This window comes from Sphaerodactylus townsendi, linkage group LG02 (genome assembly GCF_021028975.2).
Source record: "Sphaerodactylus townsendi isolate TG3544 linkage group LG02, MPM_Stown_v2.3, whole genome shotgun sequence".
Taxonomy (NCBI): domain Eukaryota; kingdom Metazoa; phylum Chordata; class Lepidosauria; order Squamata; family Sphaerodactylidae; genus Sphaerodactylus; species Sphaerodactylus townsendi.
In genome coordinates, this window is record NC_059426.1 from 80,748,614 (window position 1) to 80,763,186 (window position 14,573).

The window sequence follows — 14,573 nt, forward strand, 5'->3', positions numbered from 1 at the left end:
ATGTGTTCTCCTTTACCTTCAGTGTACATTCCCGTCGAGTTTTTTTAATGCTCCCCCCCTGCTCTTTGGCACTGACCCTGCTCCCCCCGCCCACCCGCTTTTTGGCACTGACCCTGCTTTCAGTTCTGCAATTCACCCCATTTTGAAACTACTCACAAAATGCAACACTTTCCCCTTGTCAGGGAAAGCAAAGGAGATCCCAATGCATACAGATTTCCTTGGTTTGTTTTGCTCCACTTCCCCCTGCCCACACCACAATCATTTCTCCCACTCTCCCATGTCACCTCTACTTCAGGATTCTTGGAAGTTTTGGGAGGCACCCCCCCCCCCCCGGGTAGCTTTTTTTTAATGTTCATGGCAGCAGCCTATCAATAGAGTGGTGAACCCAGTAAAATTGACAAGGCTCAGTTAACAGAGAAAGTACATCCAAGTCACCCAAGTGCCTGAAGTTTTTTTCTTGGATTTATTCACTATTTACACACTGCTGCTTTGCCTTGATCTGCACCCATTTCAGGAAAAGCCAGATTTCCCTTCGAACAGTTGTGAAGGAGGAAAAGGAGTCTGTTGGAATGCAAGGGAAGGGCAGATGTGTTGCCACTGCTGACAGCCACCCCCACCCCCCACACACAATAACACAACAGCATTCGCTTTCAGAACATTCCTGCAAAGTAATGTGATTATGTGACACAGTAAAATGAAAAGCTTATGTTTTTAACAGCTGCGATCTGCAATCTATTGACAACCCAGAAGCACCGTCCCCTAATAATGTCGGGGGGGAACCTTCCAAAATGGAGATTGCATGGCAACAAAGAAGGCAGGTGGGCAAAATGGAAAATCAGACAGGGATTCTTCGGGGGAGGGGAACCATGACAATATAAAGCCAGTCAATTTTCTGCCTGGTCTTAATATAGTTCTCCTTTCTCTGTAAGACAGTATGTTTATTAATAATTACCTTATTAACAGGTCTTCTTTACCTGCCAAAAGATGTACTTCTGCAATACTACAAATGGATCACATAATGCTAGAAATATATACTGCAGTGTCTCTCCATGTTTGCCCACCCCTAACAAAGGCAAAATTCTACTGATTGATTGTGTAGTGGTATGGTGAAGTGGTTAAGAGTGGCAGACTCTAATCTGGAGATCTGGGTATGACCCCCCCCCCCCTCCACATAAAGCCTGCTGGATGACCTTGGGCTAGTCATAGTTCCCTCAGAACTCTCTCAACTCCACAAGATGTCGGTTGTGGGATGGGGAAAAGAATAGCATTTTTAAGCTACTTAGAGACTTCTTATGGTAGAGAAAAGTAGGGTATAAAAACTGACTCTTCTCCAAAAAAATGCTAGTGTGGCATAGTAATTAGGTGATGAAATATGATGTGGAAGACAAAGTTCAAAATCCCCTTTGTCATGATCCTCCCCGGGTCATCTTGCACAAGTCAGTTTCTCAGCCTCATTATCTCACTGAGGAAAAAATTAGAAAGGGAGAAAATGTACTAGATTTTGACGTCCATTTGGGAATTACCTGCTGTATTTTGAACTTTATACTACAGAAATAAGACAATCAATGATCTGTGATGGTTTTTGTGAGGGGCTTAAAAGTTCATTATAAGAACAGTTTGTAAAGCAACCATTCAAACTAACTACAAATATGGAAAGGAAATGTACGAGAAGTTCTCTTCAAAAACTAAGAAATTCTGGGGCTGAACTGCATTGTGCAACCTTCACATTTCAACATCAAAGATTCTTGATTAAACACTTGTTGAGCTCCTTTGGGATTGGCAAGCAAGAAGGTGACAAATCACAAAAGGAGAAAATTGGATGGCTGACAGCAGCCTGGGGCAAGAGAAAAGAGAAGCCAAGGTACTTGTTTTCCCAAGAGAAAGATGTGGAAATTCAGAGCACAGTCAAATACAGGTGGACACCACAAAGAACAAATAGTCACACAGTACTGATGCTCCATCAGCTCCACTGGTTGGTCCCTCTTCGTGTCCCTTAAAGCTCTTCTGAATACAAGTGTTGCCTTTAGGTGCCCATTTTGAGTGTGGATTTTTAGAAATGGTACGCAGCAAGTCCATCAGTTGAGGTGTAGTACTTCTGAATAATATTTTTTTTAAGTACTGAGAGCACCAGCAGGTACATAAAACATGCCCAACTGCAGGCCTCAGTCAAATAAGTAGTCTTCAGAAGAGCTCTAGCTCTAGCATCCTAATCCATAATCAAAACATAATGAAATTTCCCCACTGGATTCTTAGCTCAGCCAATGTAGAATACTTTTTTAAAGCTAAAATTCATCATTCACCCCTCTCATAAAAACTTAAGGAAGACTGCAAAATATTTAAACATACAATAAAAACAATCTGGAAAATTGTCACAGACATTAAAACTAGCAATGATCTTCTGAAACCCCAGTTTGCTCCCTCCACATCCTCTCCTACAATGCTTACTTCTTAAGACCTTGCATTCTGAAACCATGGATTGTGCTCTTGTGCCCAATGCTGGGCCACTGCGAGTAGCAGAGTGCTGGACTAGATGGACTCTGCTCTGATCCAGGAGGCTTGTTTTATGTTCTTAATGATGAGCCACCCACATAGGATACCTGTGTCTACTTGCTCATTAACCAGGTAGTCGTGGTTGTGTTTTCCTTCAGAGTTCAAAAACCTTGAGAAAACCTGTCCTAGGCACTTACGATTATTTTCACACTTCCCTTTGAAATCATTAGACAATTTTCATTTGAAGAAGAGCTGGATTTATATCCCCCCTTTCTCTCCTATAGGAGACTCAAAAGGGCTTACAAACTCCTTTCCCTTACAACAAACACCCTGCAAGGTAGGTGGGGCTGAGAGAGTTCAGAAGAACTGTGACTAGTCCAAGGTCACTCAGCTGGCGTGTGTTGGAGTGTATAGGCTAATCTGAATTCCCCAGATAAACCTCCACAGCTCAGGTGGCAGAGTGGGGAATCAAACCCGGTTCCTTCAGATTAGAGGAAATACTTGCTCTTAACCATTACACCACTGCTACACATTTGGGCCCCTCAGTCTAAAGGTATAACACAAGCAATTGCCACTTCATAATTACGAGGGTCACAAAGGTGACATTAAAAGTGTTCTTCAGAATATAAGATTAAGATTTTTTTTTAATTTTTAAAATTTATTTTATTGGTCTTGTATGACACCTTTACCCCGGTGGACTTGGGGTGGCTCACAACAACTTACATTATTTAAACACTTTAAATATATTTAAAAAAATTAAAACACTGTCATTTCAAAATTAGTAAGAGTTGTGCCCTTCCACAATAAAAAATTTGGATGACAGGAAGCAAAGGATAAAGGAAGAAAAGATAACAACAAGGGAGTAAGGCGCTAATTAAGTCAACAGGTGGAGGAAATTGTGCAAGAGCACAGACACCTAACCCTCTGGTAGTTTTTCAGCAATTAGGAAACTCGGCTTCATATTTTCTCAGTAGACATGACATGAGACTTGCAAATTTGTGTTTTAAAGAAGAACCAGCAGATAAGAATACAAACAGCCTGTTTCTGACCTTATTTCCTCAAAATAAATCCCCTTAACTGTATTGGAATTTTTTGGTCACAAGCATACTGCAGATAGTAATTCTCAGACCTCAGGTTTTTAGATTCAGTCCAACCTGTAGAAACAGGAAGCACAGAGACCTCATTATGATGAAAGAGCAATGATGATTGGGAGGTGCTTGCCCTTGCTAAACATAAAATAATTACAACTATGACACAATATTGTTAATAGCTTGTAAATTCTCTTCCAAACCTTCAAGGAGAGGCTGCATTGTTTAGTGGTTAAAATGTCAAATTAGGAAGAGGGAAAGCTCAACTAAATCTACCTAGCAGGGGTTTAATAAGAACAGCATGAAGGATGGGAGATTTATACCCCGAGCTCCTTGGAGAAAATACTAGATGTTTCTCCTTGGATAAAGTGTAAAATATTATACACATCATACAATGGGACTCTGATAACTTGTAACCATCAAGGATCAAATGTTTACCTAGCATTCTCCTACAGAACTACCCAACAAACTACTAGCCCTAATATTCATAGCAACCAGAATAGAATCTATGCTTCATCCATAAACACACCATTGAAAACTGAACAAAAAAGCTATTGTTTTACTACACTTCATACTTGCAATGATGTAATTAAAGAGTAATACAGGATAACATCCGTACAATCACTTCTGAGCCCATGATCAAGCTTTCCTTCAGCATGATAGCTGAGGAACAATCCACCTTTTGAACAACCGGCTCTGTCTACCAAACCACGTGTCATAAAATAATGAGATAAATACCAAAACCAGTATTTCCATCCATCCATCCATCCATCCATCCATCCATCCATCCATCCATCCATCCATCCATCCATCCATCCATCCATCCATCCATCCATCCATCCATCCATCCATCCATCCATCCATCCATCCATCCATCCATCCATCCATCCATCCATCCATCCATCCATCCATCCATCCATCCATCCATCCATCCATCCATCCATCCATCCATCCATCCATCCATCCATCCATCCATCCATCCATCCATCCATCTTTTGAATTTATTGGCAGCCCTCCCCCGAAGGGCTCAGAATTTACAGAAGTACTTCTGCATCCCGGATGATTACAAAGAACTTTTTACCAAGCCAAATCACACTTTCAGCGGGAGAAGGGATTTCATTCAGGTTTTTGAGAATTTAATTTTTTACTGATCTTCAACGCTTCCACATGAGACAGAAGTACATGTAAACAGTCAAAAACCTCTCTCAGTGAATCACAGAATGCCCTAAATATTGGTGTTGCACATTCTGAACTCAAGAGTTGGAAATCAAAAGTTCTGAAAAGTTCTAGAAGACCACTTTCATATCAATTTTCTTCCAGTAAAAGTGCATGCCTGAATGTGTTTATGCTTGTATATTTGCTTAGATAGAATCATAACGTTGGAAGAGACCCCAAGGACCATAAAGATGCTCAACAATTCACCACCTTCAGTTCCCGTTATTACACATTCTGAACTCAAGAGTTGGAAATCAAAAGTTCTGAAAAGTTCTAGAAGACCACTTTCATATCAATTTTCTTCCAGTAAAAGTGCATGCCTGAATGTGTTTATGCTTGTATATTTGCTTAGATAGAATCATAACGTTGGAAGAGACCCCAAGGACCATAAAGATGCTCAACAATTCACCACCTTCAGTTCCCGTTATTACTCAGTGTATTTATCTGCAAGGTTGTGAATAGCCCTGTTCTGGACTAACATGGCTTGTGAAATGTCTATGTTTTTGAAGAGAACTAATCCCATTCCTAACCTATCCTAGAAGGATTTAGTGCTACCTGATCAACATGGCCTGCTCTTAACCTAATTATGAAAATCTGCAAATGCAGATTCTAGGATGGTCTTGACATCATGCTCGGTCTCAAACATGTCATCTATTTGCCCCCTTTTAAACTTTTTCCCTTTGAACATTCAGATGGAGAAATGTTGTGCAACGCAAATGCTTTTGTACTGCAACTGAGCTTTAGCTGGACCCAGTAAAAGCTATTCCATTGCTTATTTCAACTATATTCCTCTGCTCAACTACTGTCTGTGCACTGCAGCATCACTAAAACAAGGGGTAAAAGAGGGTGACTGCAGTTTACAGCATTTTTCCAAGGAATGATCAGAGAGAAAAATAATTTGCAGAGGCTGTGGGGCTTCCATTTTCCAAGAAAAGATAGTGCTGCTTTCCCCCCGCTTCTGATGGCAAAGTAATTTCAACAGCTGTGACATCCTAGAGAAAATGAGCTTTCTGTGTCAAGACTCCATTGAAGAAGAAAACTGGATCATCAATCATTGTGAATGTTTGTTAAGTGGATTAAATTTCATAGATTATAAAGCAGTGGTTCTCAACCTGGGGGTCAGGACCCCTTTGGGGGTCAAACAACCCTTTCACAACCCTTTCACAACCCTAAGACTCTCTGCATCAGTGTTCTCAATCTGTAAAATTGATAAATGTTAGGGTTGGGGGTCACCACAACATGAGGAACTGTATTAAAGGGTCACGGCATTAGGAAGGTTGAGAACCACTGTTATAAAGGAAGAGGCTGGATTTATCTCCTGTAAGGAGACTCAAAGCGGCCTACAAACTCCTTTCCCTGTCTCTCCCCTTAGCGGACACCTTGTGAGGCTGGGGAAGTTCTGTGACTAGCCTAAGTTCACCCAGTTGGAATGTAGGAGTGATGAAACAAGTATAGTTCACCAGGTAGGTTTCCACTGCTCATGTGGAAGAGTGGGGCATCAAACCTGATTTTTCAGATTAGAGTCCACCTGTTCTTAACCACTATACCACATGGGCTCTCCAGAATCTCCTTTCTTGATTAGATGCTGTTTGTCATTTTACATGATCAGAAAGTAACAAAAAGTCCCCCTGAAAAGTCAGGTTCACTGCTTAGGAGTAATACTGGTGTCTGTGGTGGTTTGAAGCATTTTTTCCTCAGCGTTAGTGTTTGTTCCTGATTCAGTCAGACCTAGCCACAGTGATCCATGCCTTAATTACATCTAGACTAGACTACAGAAATGTGCTCTACTTGGGGCTACTCTTGAAGAGTATTTGGAGGCTGTTGCTAGTACAGCACACTGCTTCAAGACTGCTGCTCAGGGCCTGATATTGAGAGCATATTACCTTGATATTACAGCAATTACACTGGCTACTGATCCACTCCTGAGTCCAATTCAAGATGTTAGCTTTGATCTTAAAATCCTTACATGGCTTGGGACTGGGCTATCTGAAGGAAATCTTCTCCCATTTATTCCTGCCTCAGTACAAAGAACACAGGGAGAGCCCATCCTGGCTGTCCCATCAATGAAAAAACTCATTTAGTGGGTACATGAGAGAGGGGCCTTTTCAGTGGCAGCCCCAAGGAGGTGCATCAGGTATTCTCATTTTGAATCTTTAGAAACAGTTGAAGATGGTCATATTTAGGACTCAAGTGAGCTCCATTTACAAGTAGTCCTGAATTGTGATTTAAAATTTTTGTTTTTATGGTTTTCATATATTGATTTTATGAAATTTATCTATGTGATAACCTGCCTTGAGCTCCGTAAGGAAGAAAGGTGACGAATAAATGTTTCAAATAAATAATTAGACATGTATGTATCTTACTACTCTGCTCAACAAAGTCTTAGGCCTTCTTCTGGGCTAAGGAAATCGTCCTCTGATATAAGTGAAGAAAAAGCCAATAAAACTGGAAGACGGCTCCTCAGAATGGAAGAAGGCCCCCAGACTTTGCTGAAGCAGTGGTGAGATATATGTCAGGGAGAGAGAGGAGGGGCTTTTCTAGATAGAGTCAAGCAAACTAGTAGTTGGGCCAAAGTAAGAACTCCAGATTAGGAGCTTGCAGCTTCATGGATAGTCCAGCTCATTATAGTTAAGGAGATAAATGTAAAATTCTGCATTTAAGTAGAAAAATGAATTGCTAATTATACAATGAGACAGACTTGTTTTGGCAGAAATATTTGCAAAAATTATCTAGGAATCTTAGAGCATTCACTGATCTTGAGTCAGCACTGTGATGCAATAGCTAAAAAGGCAAATATGATTTTGGGCTGTATCAATAGAAATAAAGTATTCACATCATGTGAAGTGATGGTATTTAGTCTGGTCTGGTTAGGCCACAATTTAGTCTGGTCTGGTTAGACCTCACTGGAGAATTGTGTTCCATTTTGGGTAACACAGTTTGAGAAGGATGTAGACAAGCTGGCACGTGTCCAGAGGAGGGCAGCCAAAATAATGAGGGGTTTGGAGTCCAAGCCAATGAGGAAAGGCTGAAGGAGTTTTGTATGTTTAACTTGGAGAGGAGATGACTGAGAGGTGATATGATAACCATTGTCAAGTACATGAAGGGCCGTCATATAGAGGAATTATTCCAGATTATTGGACCAGAACCAATGAGTTGAAATTAAATCCAAAGAGTTGTCAGCTAAACTTTAAGAACTTCCTGATATTTAGAGCAGTTCCTTGGGGGAACAAGCTTCTCAAGAGGTGGTGAACTCTTTTTCTTTGGAGGCTTTTAAGCATAGGCTAGATGGTCATCTGACAGCAATGCTGATTCTGTGAGCTTAGGCAGTTAATGAGAGCCAGGGGCAGGAAGAGTTGTGTCGGTGCTTGGCTCTCAAGACTCTTTCTTACATGCACAGAGCAATGCTGATCAATACTTTTGGATCAAAAAGCAAGTTTTCTTCAGGCCAGATCAGAAGCGCAGGGGCAAAATGTAACCTGGGGCAAAATGGTGCCTGAGCCCCGCCTCCACCCCCACTTATCTTAGTTGGTCTGTGGGTGGGAACTACACTTCCCAGGAGACCTTGAGAGCCTCACTCTTGCAGAGGCCTTTCTGGGGGTAGGGGTGGGAAGGAGGCTCGCAAGGTCTCCTGGGAAGTGTAGTTCCCACCCACAGACCAACGCGCAGCCCCACCAGCCAGGCCCTGGGACCTGACTGCTTTTTCAGCTGGCTGAACTAAGGCAAGTGGGGGGGGGTGCCTAGTGGGGCGGGGTGACCTCAATGGTGCGTGTCCGGAGCGTGGCACCCCTCACCCTGTTGCCAGATTGGTCAGTAATCTTGGAGGGTTTTGGGGGGAGGGGGCATCTTCTAGACATGGCAAAGGTTCACTGGGACCTTGGGGGGCGGGGCGGGGCGGAAAAAGTTATGAATTCCCGGCATATTCAGGGGTTGAACCAGATGACCCTGGAAGTCCCTTCCAAATTTATGATTCTATAATATGCTAGGTCCAGCAGGAATTACTGCTTATAGTGACTAAAGGGAACCTCCACGTTCAAACGCAATTAGCCTCTGAATGTTAGTGCCATGAGGAAACATCAGAGAAAGGCCTCAGCCTATATGTCTGTTACTGGATTGCCAGAGGAACTGGCTGGCCACTGTGTGAAACAGGATGCTGGACTTGATGGACTTCCAGTCTGATCCAGCAGGGTCCTTCCTATGTTCTTAAGCTCATTATATTCAGAAACAATTTGTTTACAGCATCTGCTCCTTCTCCAGTGTAAGCATCATTTACTAGGATGGGAATGATTTCAGAACACTGGACTCGTTGTTAGTGCCTTACCTACTCTAAGCGTCACTAATTTCTTAATACTCCTCCTACACATCACCATCCGTAGCTACCATTGCATAAAGCAATCACCATAATCAACATTAGTTTATCTCAAATCTCATATACACATGGATTCCTCAGGAAACAGGCCACATCCCAAGAAGTGAAGCACTTCACTGGGTGTGGATGGAATAGCAGTGAAATAAAACTCCCCACATACTAAGCCTGCCAAAGAACAAAGCTGAGAACAGGCCACTTCATCACTGAAATACCAAGCGAAGGATAACTGTAGATTATAGGGCGCGTTGTTTGAAAGCTCTGTGTACAAATACACAGAGACTCTTTTCCTACTGACCTGGTTTCCTGTAGGAACACGGAATAAACAGGGCTCTGCCATAATGTAAAATTTACACAGCCATTAAAGGAGGAAAGATCAGGTGTTATACTTACATCCATGTAGTTCTTCAAAGCTTCTGGGGTAGGAGTTTCTGCACCGGGACCCCCATATTTGTACTTTAGCACCTCCCCCAGCTCAGTCAGGTCTTGGATATTGTTCCCATATTCAGCATGGATGCTGCGCATGGAAGGGAACTTCTTCAATGGGATTCTGATTTTAAAAGATACACAACGCATTAGCTAGAGCAAGCAGCCCTTTTGACATAAGAACATAAGAACATAAGAACAAGCCAGCTGGATCAGACCAGAGTCCATCTAGTCCAGCTCTCTGCTACTCGCAGTGGCCCACCAGGTGCCTTTGGGAGTTCACATGTAGGATGTGAAAGCAATGGCCTTCTGTGGCTGTTGCTCCCGAGCACCTGGACTGTTAAGGCATTTGCAATCTCAGATCAAAGAGGATCAAGATTGGTAGCCATAAATCGACTTCTCCTCCATAAATCTGTCCAAGCCCCTTTTAAAGCTATCCAGGTTAGTGGCCATCACCACCTCCTGTGGCAGCATATTCCAAACACCAATCACACGTTGCGTGAAGAAGTGTTTCCTTTTATTAGTTCTAATTCTTCCCCCCAGCATTTTCAATGAATGCCCCCTGGTTCTAGTATTGTGACATCTTCCCCAACCCACCCCCACACTTGGTCCTGAACTAGAACTAGGCAGCGCTGATAATGAAACTGTTCTTTAAATTGAGGTTCTTTAAATTGAGGTTAGCAAAAATCAAGATAAGGGATAAACACAAGAACAGTTTCATTATCAGCGCTGTCGAGTGAGACACTTCAGTCTGCAGCAAAAGCAGCAAGTTTTCCTTCTGAAGGGGAGACACATAACAGGTTCTGTGGGTATCACAGTCTTCACTGGTGTTTACTGGTTTGGCTGCTCTGCCAGTAATGGATCCTTTTTTAATTTACTCCTGCAAGGAATCTGGCACCATATAATGAGAACCACCCTCATGGTTCAAGTTTTAGAAGTTTCTTTTTTTTATTATTAAGTTATGCTTGCTGCAAGGCAAACAAGCTGGAAATTTACTACGTAACATTTAATTACAATGTTCTTAAGTTACACCTTTAATTTGTAAATATCAAATTTTTAAGTTGAACTTGCATATAAAACAAACACACTAAAAGCATTCTGAGGCCAACAGAGGGTAACCATAAAAGAACAACCCAAATATCCAAGATATACAACTATTATCGGTCTACAGAGCACAAACCCTCCTACCAATTCCCATTCTATCCTTAAGTCCCTTTTCTCCAGTTCACAATCAAATCCAGTATTACCAGTACATCAGTAGTAACATTCAGAAGACTTTGGGACCCTAATGTTCACCCTCAAAAACAAGGTGGTGACAACGCTACCAGTCAAGTTCATGGTTAAGAAGGGTTCTGAACTCACCAACATTTGCTGCAGAGAACTGCTCCTAGGGCAGTGAAATACTTTTCTTAGGTCTGTGGTGGCGAACCTTTGGCACTCCAGATGTTATAGACTACAATTCCCATCAGCCCCTGCCAGCATGCCCAATTGGCCATGCTGGCAGGGGCTGATGGTAATTGTAGTCCATAACATCTGGAGTGCCAAAGGTTCGCCCCACTGTTTAGGTTGTCAGGTTTTTGAACAGAAGCACTCCTCAAAACCCACCACAGGAAGTTACAGGGATCTCAGAAAAACTGCAAGTTTCACAATTTGGTTAGGAGATGTTCACACTACAGTCAAGAACTAGCAATACAATTCTAACGAAAGGCCAAGTTCAAAAGACATTAATAAGTGCAGGGAATCAAGTCTAAAATAGCTGACAAACTGGTCTTGTTAGTTTTCATACACTGAGATGCTAGTAATCCAGTAATACTTCCAACTAAGGTTTCCTTAGTCAACAGTGCCCATGGAAACTGGGAGCCCATAAACTTTGGCTGGCTCTGGAAGTCAGTTTTTCTATTTTGCCACTTCTCCAATATGACTGCCCACACATTTTCCAAAAAGGTCTACTTTCTTCCAGATTCTAAAATAACATGTGCTGGGGGGGGGGGGGGGGGGCCAGAAAGGGGATGAATGCACGTTCGGCGCTGGTGAAGTGGGGAGTTCTGCAGAAAACCAGGATATTTGGAGTGACAAGCACGCATCTAATTGGGAGTGAGGAATCGACCTAGGCTGAGTTTTCTGCAATGCTCGAAATCTTGCGGGTGGAAAGGCCATCTAATTTCTTGTTGATTGGTAGAAAGAAATATATGATTTATACTGGTGACCAGATTTGTGAAATCCAATATAGAACCAACGATGGAATATTGGCTCTAAGTGTGCCTCCTTTCAAATAAATTTAGTAGAACCATTACCATTTTTGAGGGAAAAAAGGTCCTCTGGATATGGCTAATTTTCTTGTAGGGAGCTTTTTATTTTTTTAAATAACTGTGGTTGTACTTCCTATATTTAGATACGAAAAACAAGACGTCTGAATTATACAGCACTGCCACGCATGTAGGAGGCATTTTCTGTCAGAACATCAACAAATAAACTTGTTTGCTCACTATGAAAGTGTGATGACTTTTTTTAAAAAATGTAGTGTCATCTATTCCGATAGGTGGTGTCACAAGTGCAGAGGTGTGTATGAGAGCATATGCATAAATGTGCATGCATATGCAAAAGAGTGAAATATTACCAGTGAGTTTGACGGGAAGATTGTTATCTTTTTAAAAAAGACCTTGGGTTGTGTGTGTGTAAACACTCATACATCTTTTGCAATTTTTAGCAGATGTGAATAAACATATTTCTTCGCCATCCTAAACTACACAGGTGTTTACTTAAAAATGGACAGGGAGAAAATCAGATTTCTCAATGCTATTTTTACATGCCAAAGTACATTTCTTAATAGGCTCTTGAGATTCCTTTGGTCCTGTTCTGTGGCAATAACCTGTTGCCTCACCTCAGTCCTATACGCTGCTTGCAAGACAACCCAAAGCTGCATTTTTTCTTTACCCCTCCCTCCGCTGACCTGAAGGCCTCAGAAATTAAACCTGACATTCTACAATGTACAATTCTACAATATGGCAGGCACATCAAGGACCCCATCTAACCAACAAAACTGGGACCCAACCTACTATAAACAGAAAGAAATTCAATATCTACAAATCAGCAACTATCACTATATTCCTGTTTCTAAATTAAAGAAACTGAGGACATTATCTTCACTTGTCAGAATTTGACTGCCATCCTAGAGCACTCAAGACGAAGCTTGAAGTCAACAACATTTAAAATGCTTAGGCAAGGGATGTCAGACTCATCTCAGAGATGCAGAATTGCAAGAGAAAGCAAGGTCAGCGCAGAGCACCCACCAAGAGAAAAACTAGCTCTGTTTTGGGGGACCCCTCCTCGAACGTCCCTGCAATCTAATCCTTAAAGCTCAACTCTTAACAGAAAGGATCTTTGTTCTTGCACAAATCGACCCAATCGGATAGCTTATAAGCGAATAGCAAGCTCTCCCCAAATCCTCCATGACCTCATAGTCATGCTTATTAGCAATGGCGAAAACAACCTTATCGCTGGACCAGGCGGACTGAACTGACACGCGCCTCGCAATGCCGGCTCCGTCCAGCCACGCCCTCCCGGGCGGCTGCAGGAATCCCAAAGGGGGTCATGGTTGCTTTTTGAAAGCGCTGCAACAAGGCCACTCGCTGAAGCACCTAGCCGGTTGCTTTTGGACTGCAATGTTCTCCCACAGTCCCTGCATACAGGCTTCTTCAAACAGATCTTGGACAGCCCCGAACCGACCCCTCTTTCAGCCTCCGACGCTCACCTGATCAACGACGAGCAAATGGCCACGAGAGAGGCTAGCAGGAGCAAAGTACGGAGCCCCATGACTGCCGCGGCTGTGCTAGATCGCAGAGGATCGGTTACGTTGTGAGGCTGCGACGGTCCTGCTGCCTCTGCAAATCTCGATTCGCTTGCACCCTCTAATATTAAGGGGATGACTGAGCAATCCAGTCGTGTGACTGCTTGGTCAGCTGACCGTCTAAAAATTGCAACTCTGTGCCATGTGATCAGACAAGAGTGGGAGGGAATCTAGTTAACTCTTGAAATACTGGTCGAGCGCTCATCTGTGGGGGAAAGTCTCTATGCTATGCTTCACGTGTCTTCCAAGAAAGTTGGCTGCATGCGAGAGAAGAGCGTCGTTGTTTTACGACAAGCGCTAAATATTCAGGTTACCTCATTCAGGCAGTCATGTATTTGTTCTGAAATGAAACGAAGTTATTTGAAAGTAGCAAACGTTGAGTTCTGATTTTGCCGTTTCCGACACTTTCCCTTTATTCTGAACAATATCATCTATACATATATTTATATCTGAACAAGTTGTTGCCATTTCAGCAAATGGTTGCCAGGAAAGATGCCGTTCCTTGTGACAATTACAAAAAAGAACCACGGGATGTGATTGTGTGAACAAATTCTTCATGGACAGAAACGATCACATCTGGAAGAAAAAAACCTCTAGTAAGACTGTCGGCAAGCCTGATTCTTAGTCATTCTGAATTTCACAAGAATATGGTTTTCAGGAGAAGAGCGTTACTAACCTTAGTAATACACTACATAGACAGGAAACATGGGAGGCCACCAATCACTTCCCCATCTTCAAACAACAGTGTTGATTTCAAAAGAAATAGATCCACTCCAGTTGGAACATTATGGAAAATTATAAGCTAAACCTTTAAATTAAATAGGACTGCAGTATCACAGTACAGATGTCAAAGTTCTGTAGAACAAAGTTCTGAAGAACAAATATCTTATTACCAACAAAGTGCCACACTGTTAGAAAACTCTACAACGAAGGCTATTTTAGTACCAATGAATTTAATTCTGCAGCCCCATAGCATGTCTTGCAAGAGGAGCATGCAGAATGGTACAGAGCAATGATCCAACTTATTTAATTCTCAATATGGCTAAAATTGTGGATACTTAAACCCAGATATTGAGAGTGTAGACAGACAAGACACATCTTGCTGCAAAGCTGAGAAAACCACCAGGTTTGCAAAAAACCCTGA

General features: G+C 42.2%; 1 protein-coding gene across 1 annotated transcript in view; it reads right to left on the reverse strand.

Moving 5' to 3' along the window:
- CTSD (cathepsin D) overlaps nt 1-13,538 on the reverse strand; it is a 49,975-nt gene extending 36,437 nt beyond the window's left edge. The window contains exons 1-2 of the mRNA XM_048484433.1: nt 13,334-13,538; nt 9,550-9,706 (exon numbers count right to left, since the gene is read on the reverse strand). Coding sequence (XP_048340390.1) covers nt 9,550-9,706; nt 13,334-13,395 — 219 coding nt within the window. The 5' untranslated portion in view covers nt 13,396-13,538. The remainder of the gene's footprint in view (nt 1-9,549; nt 9,707-13,333) is intronic.
- Nucleotides 13,539-14,573: the final 1,035 nt, after the last annotated feature.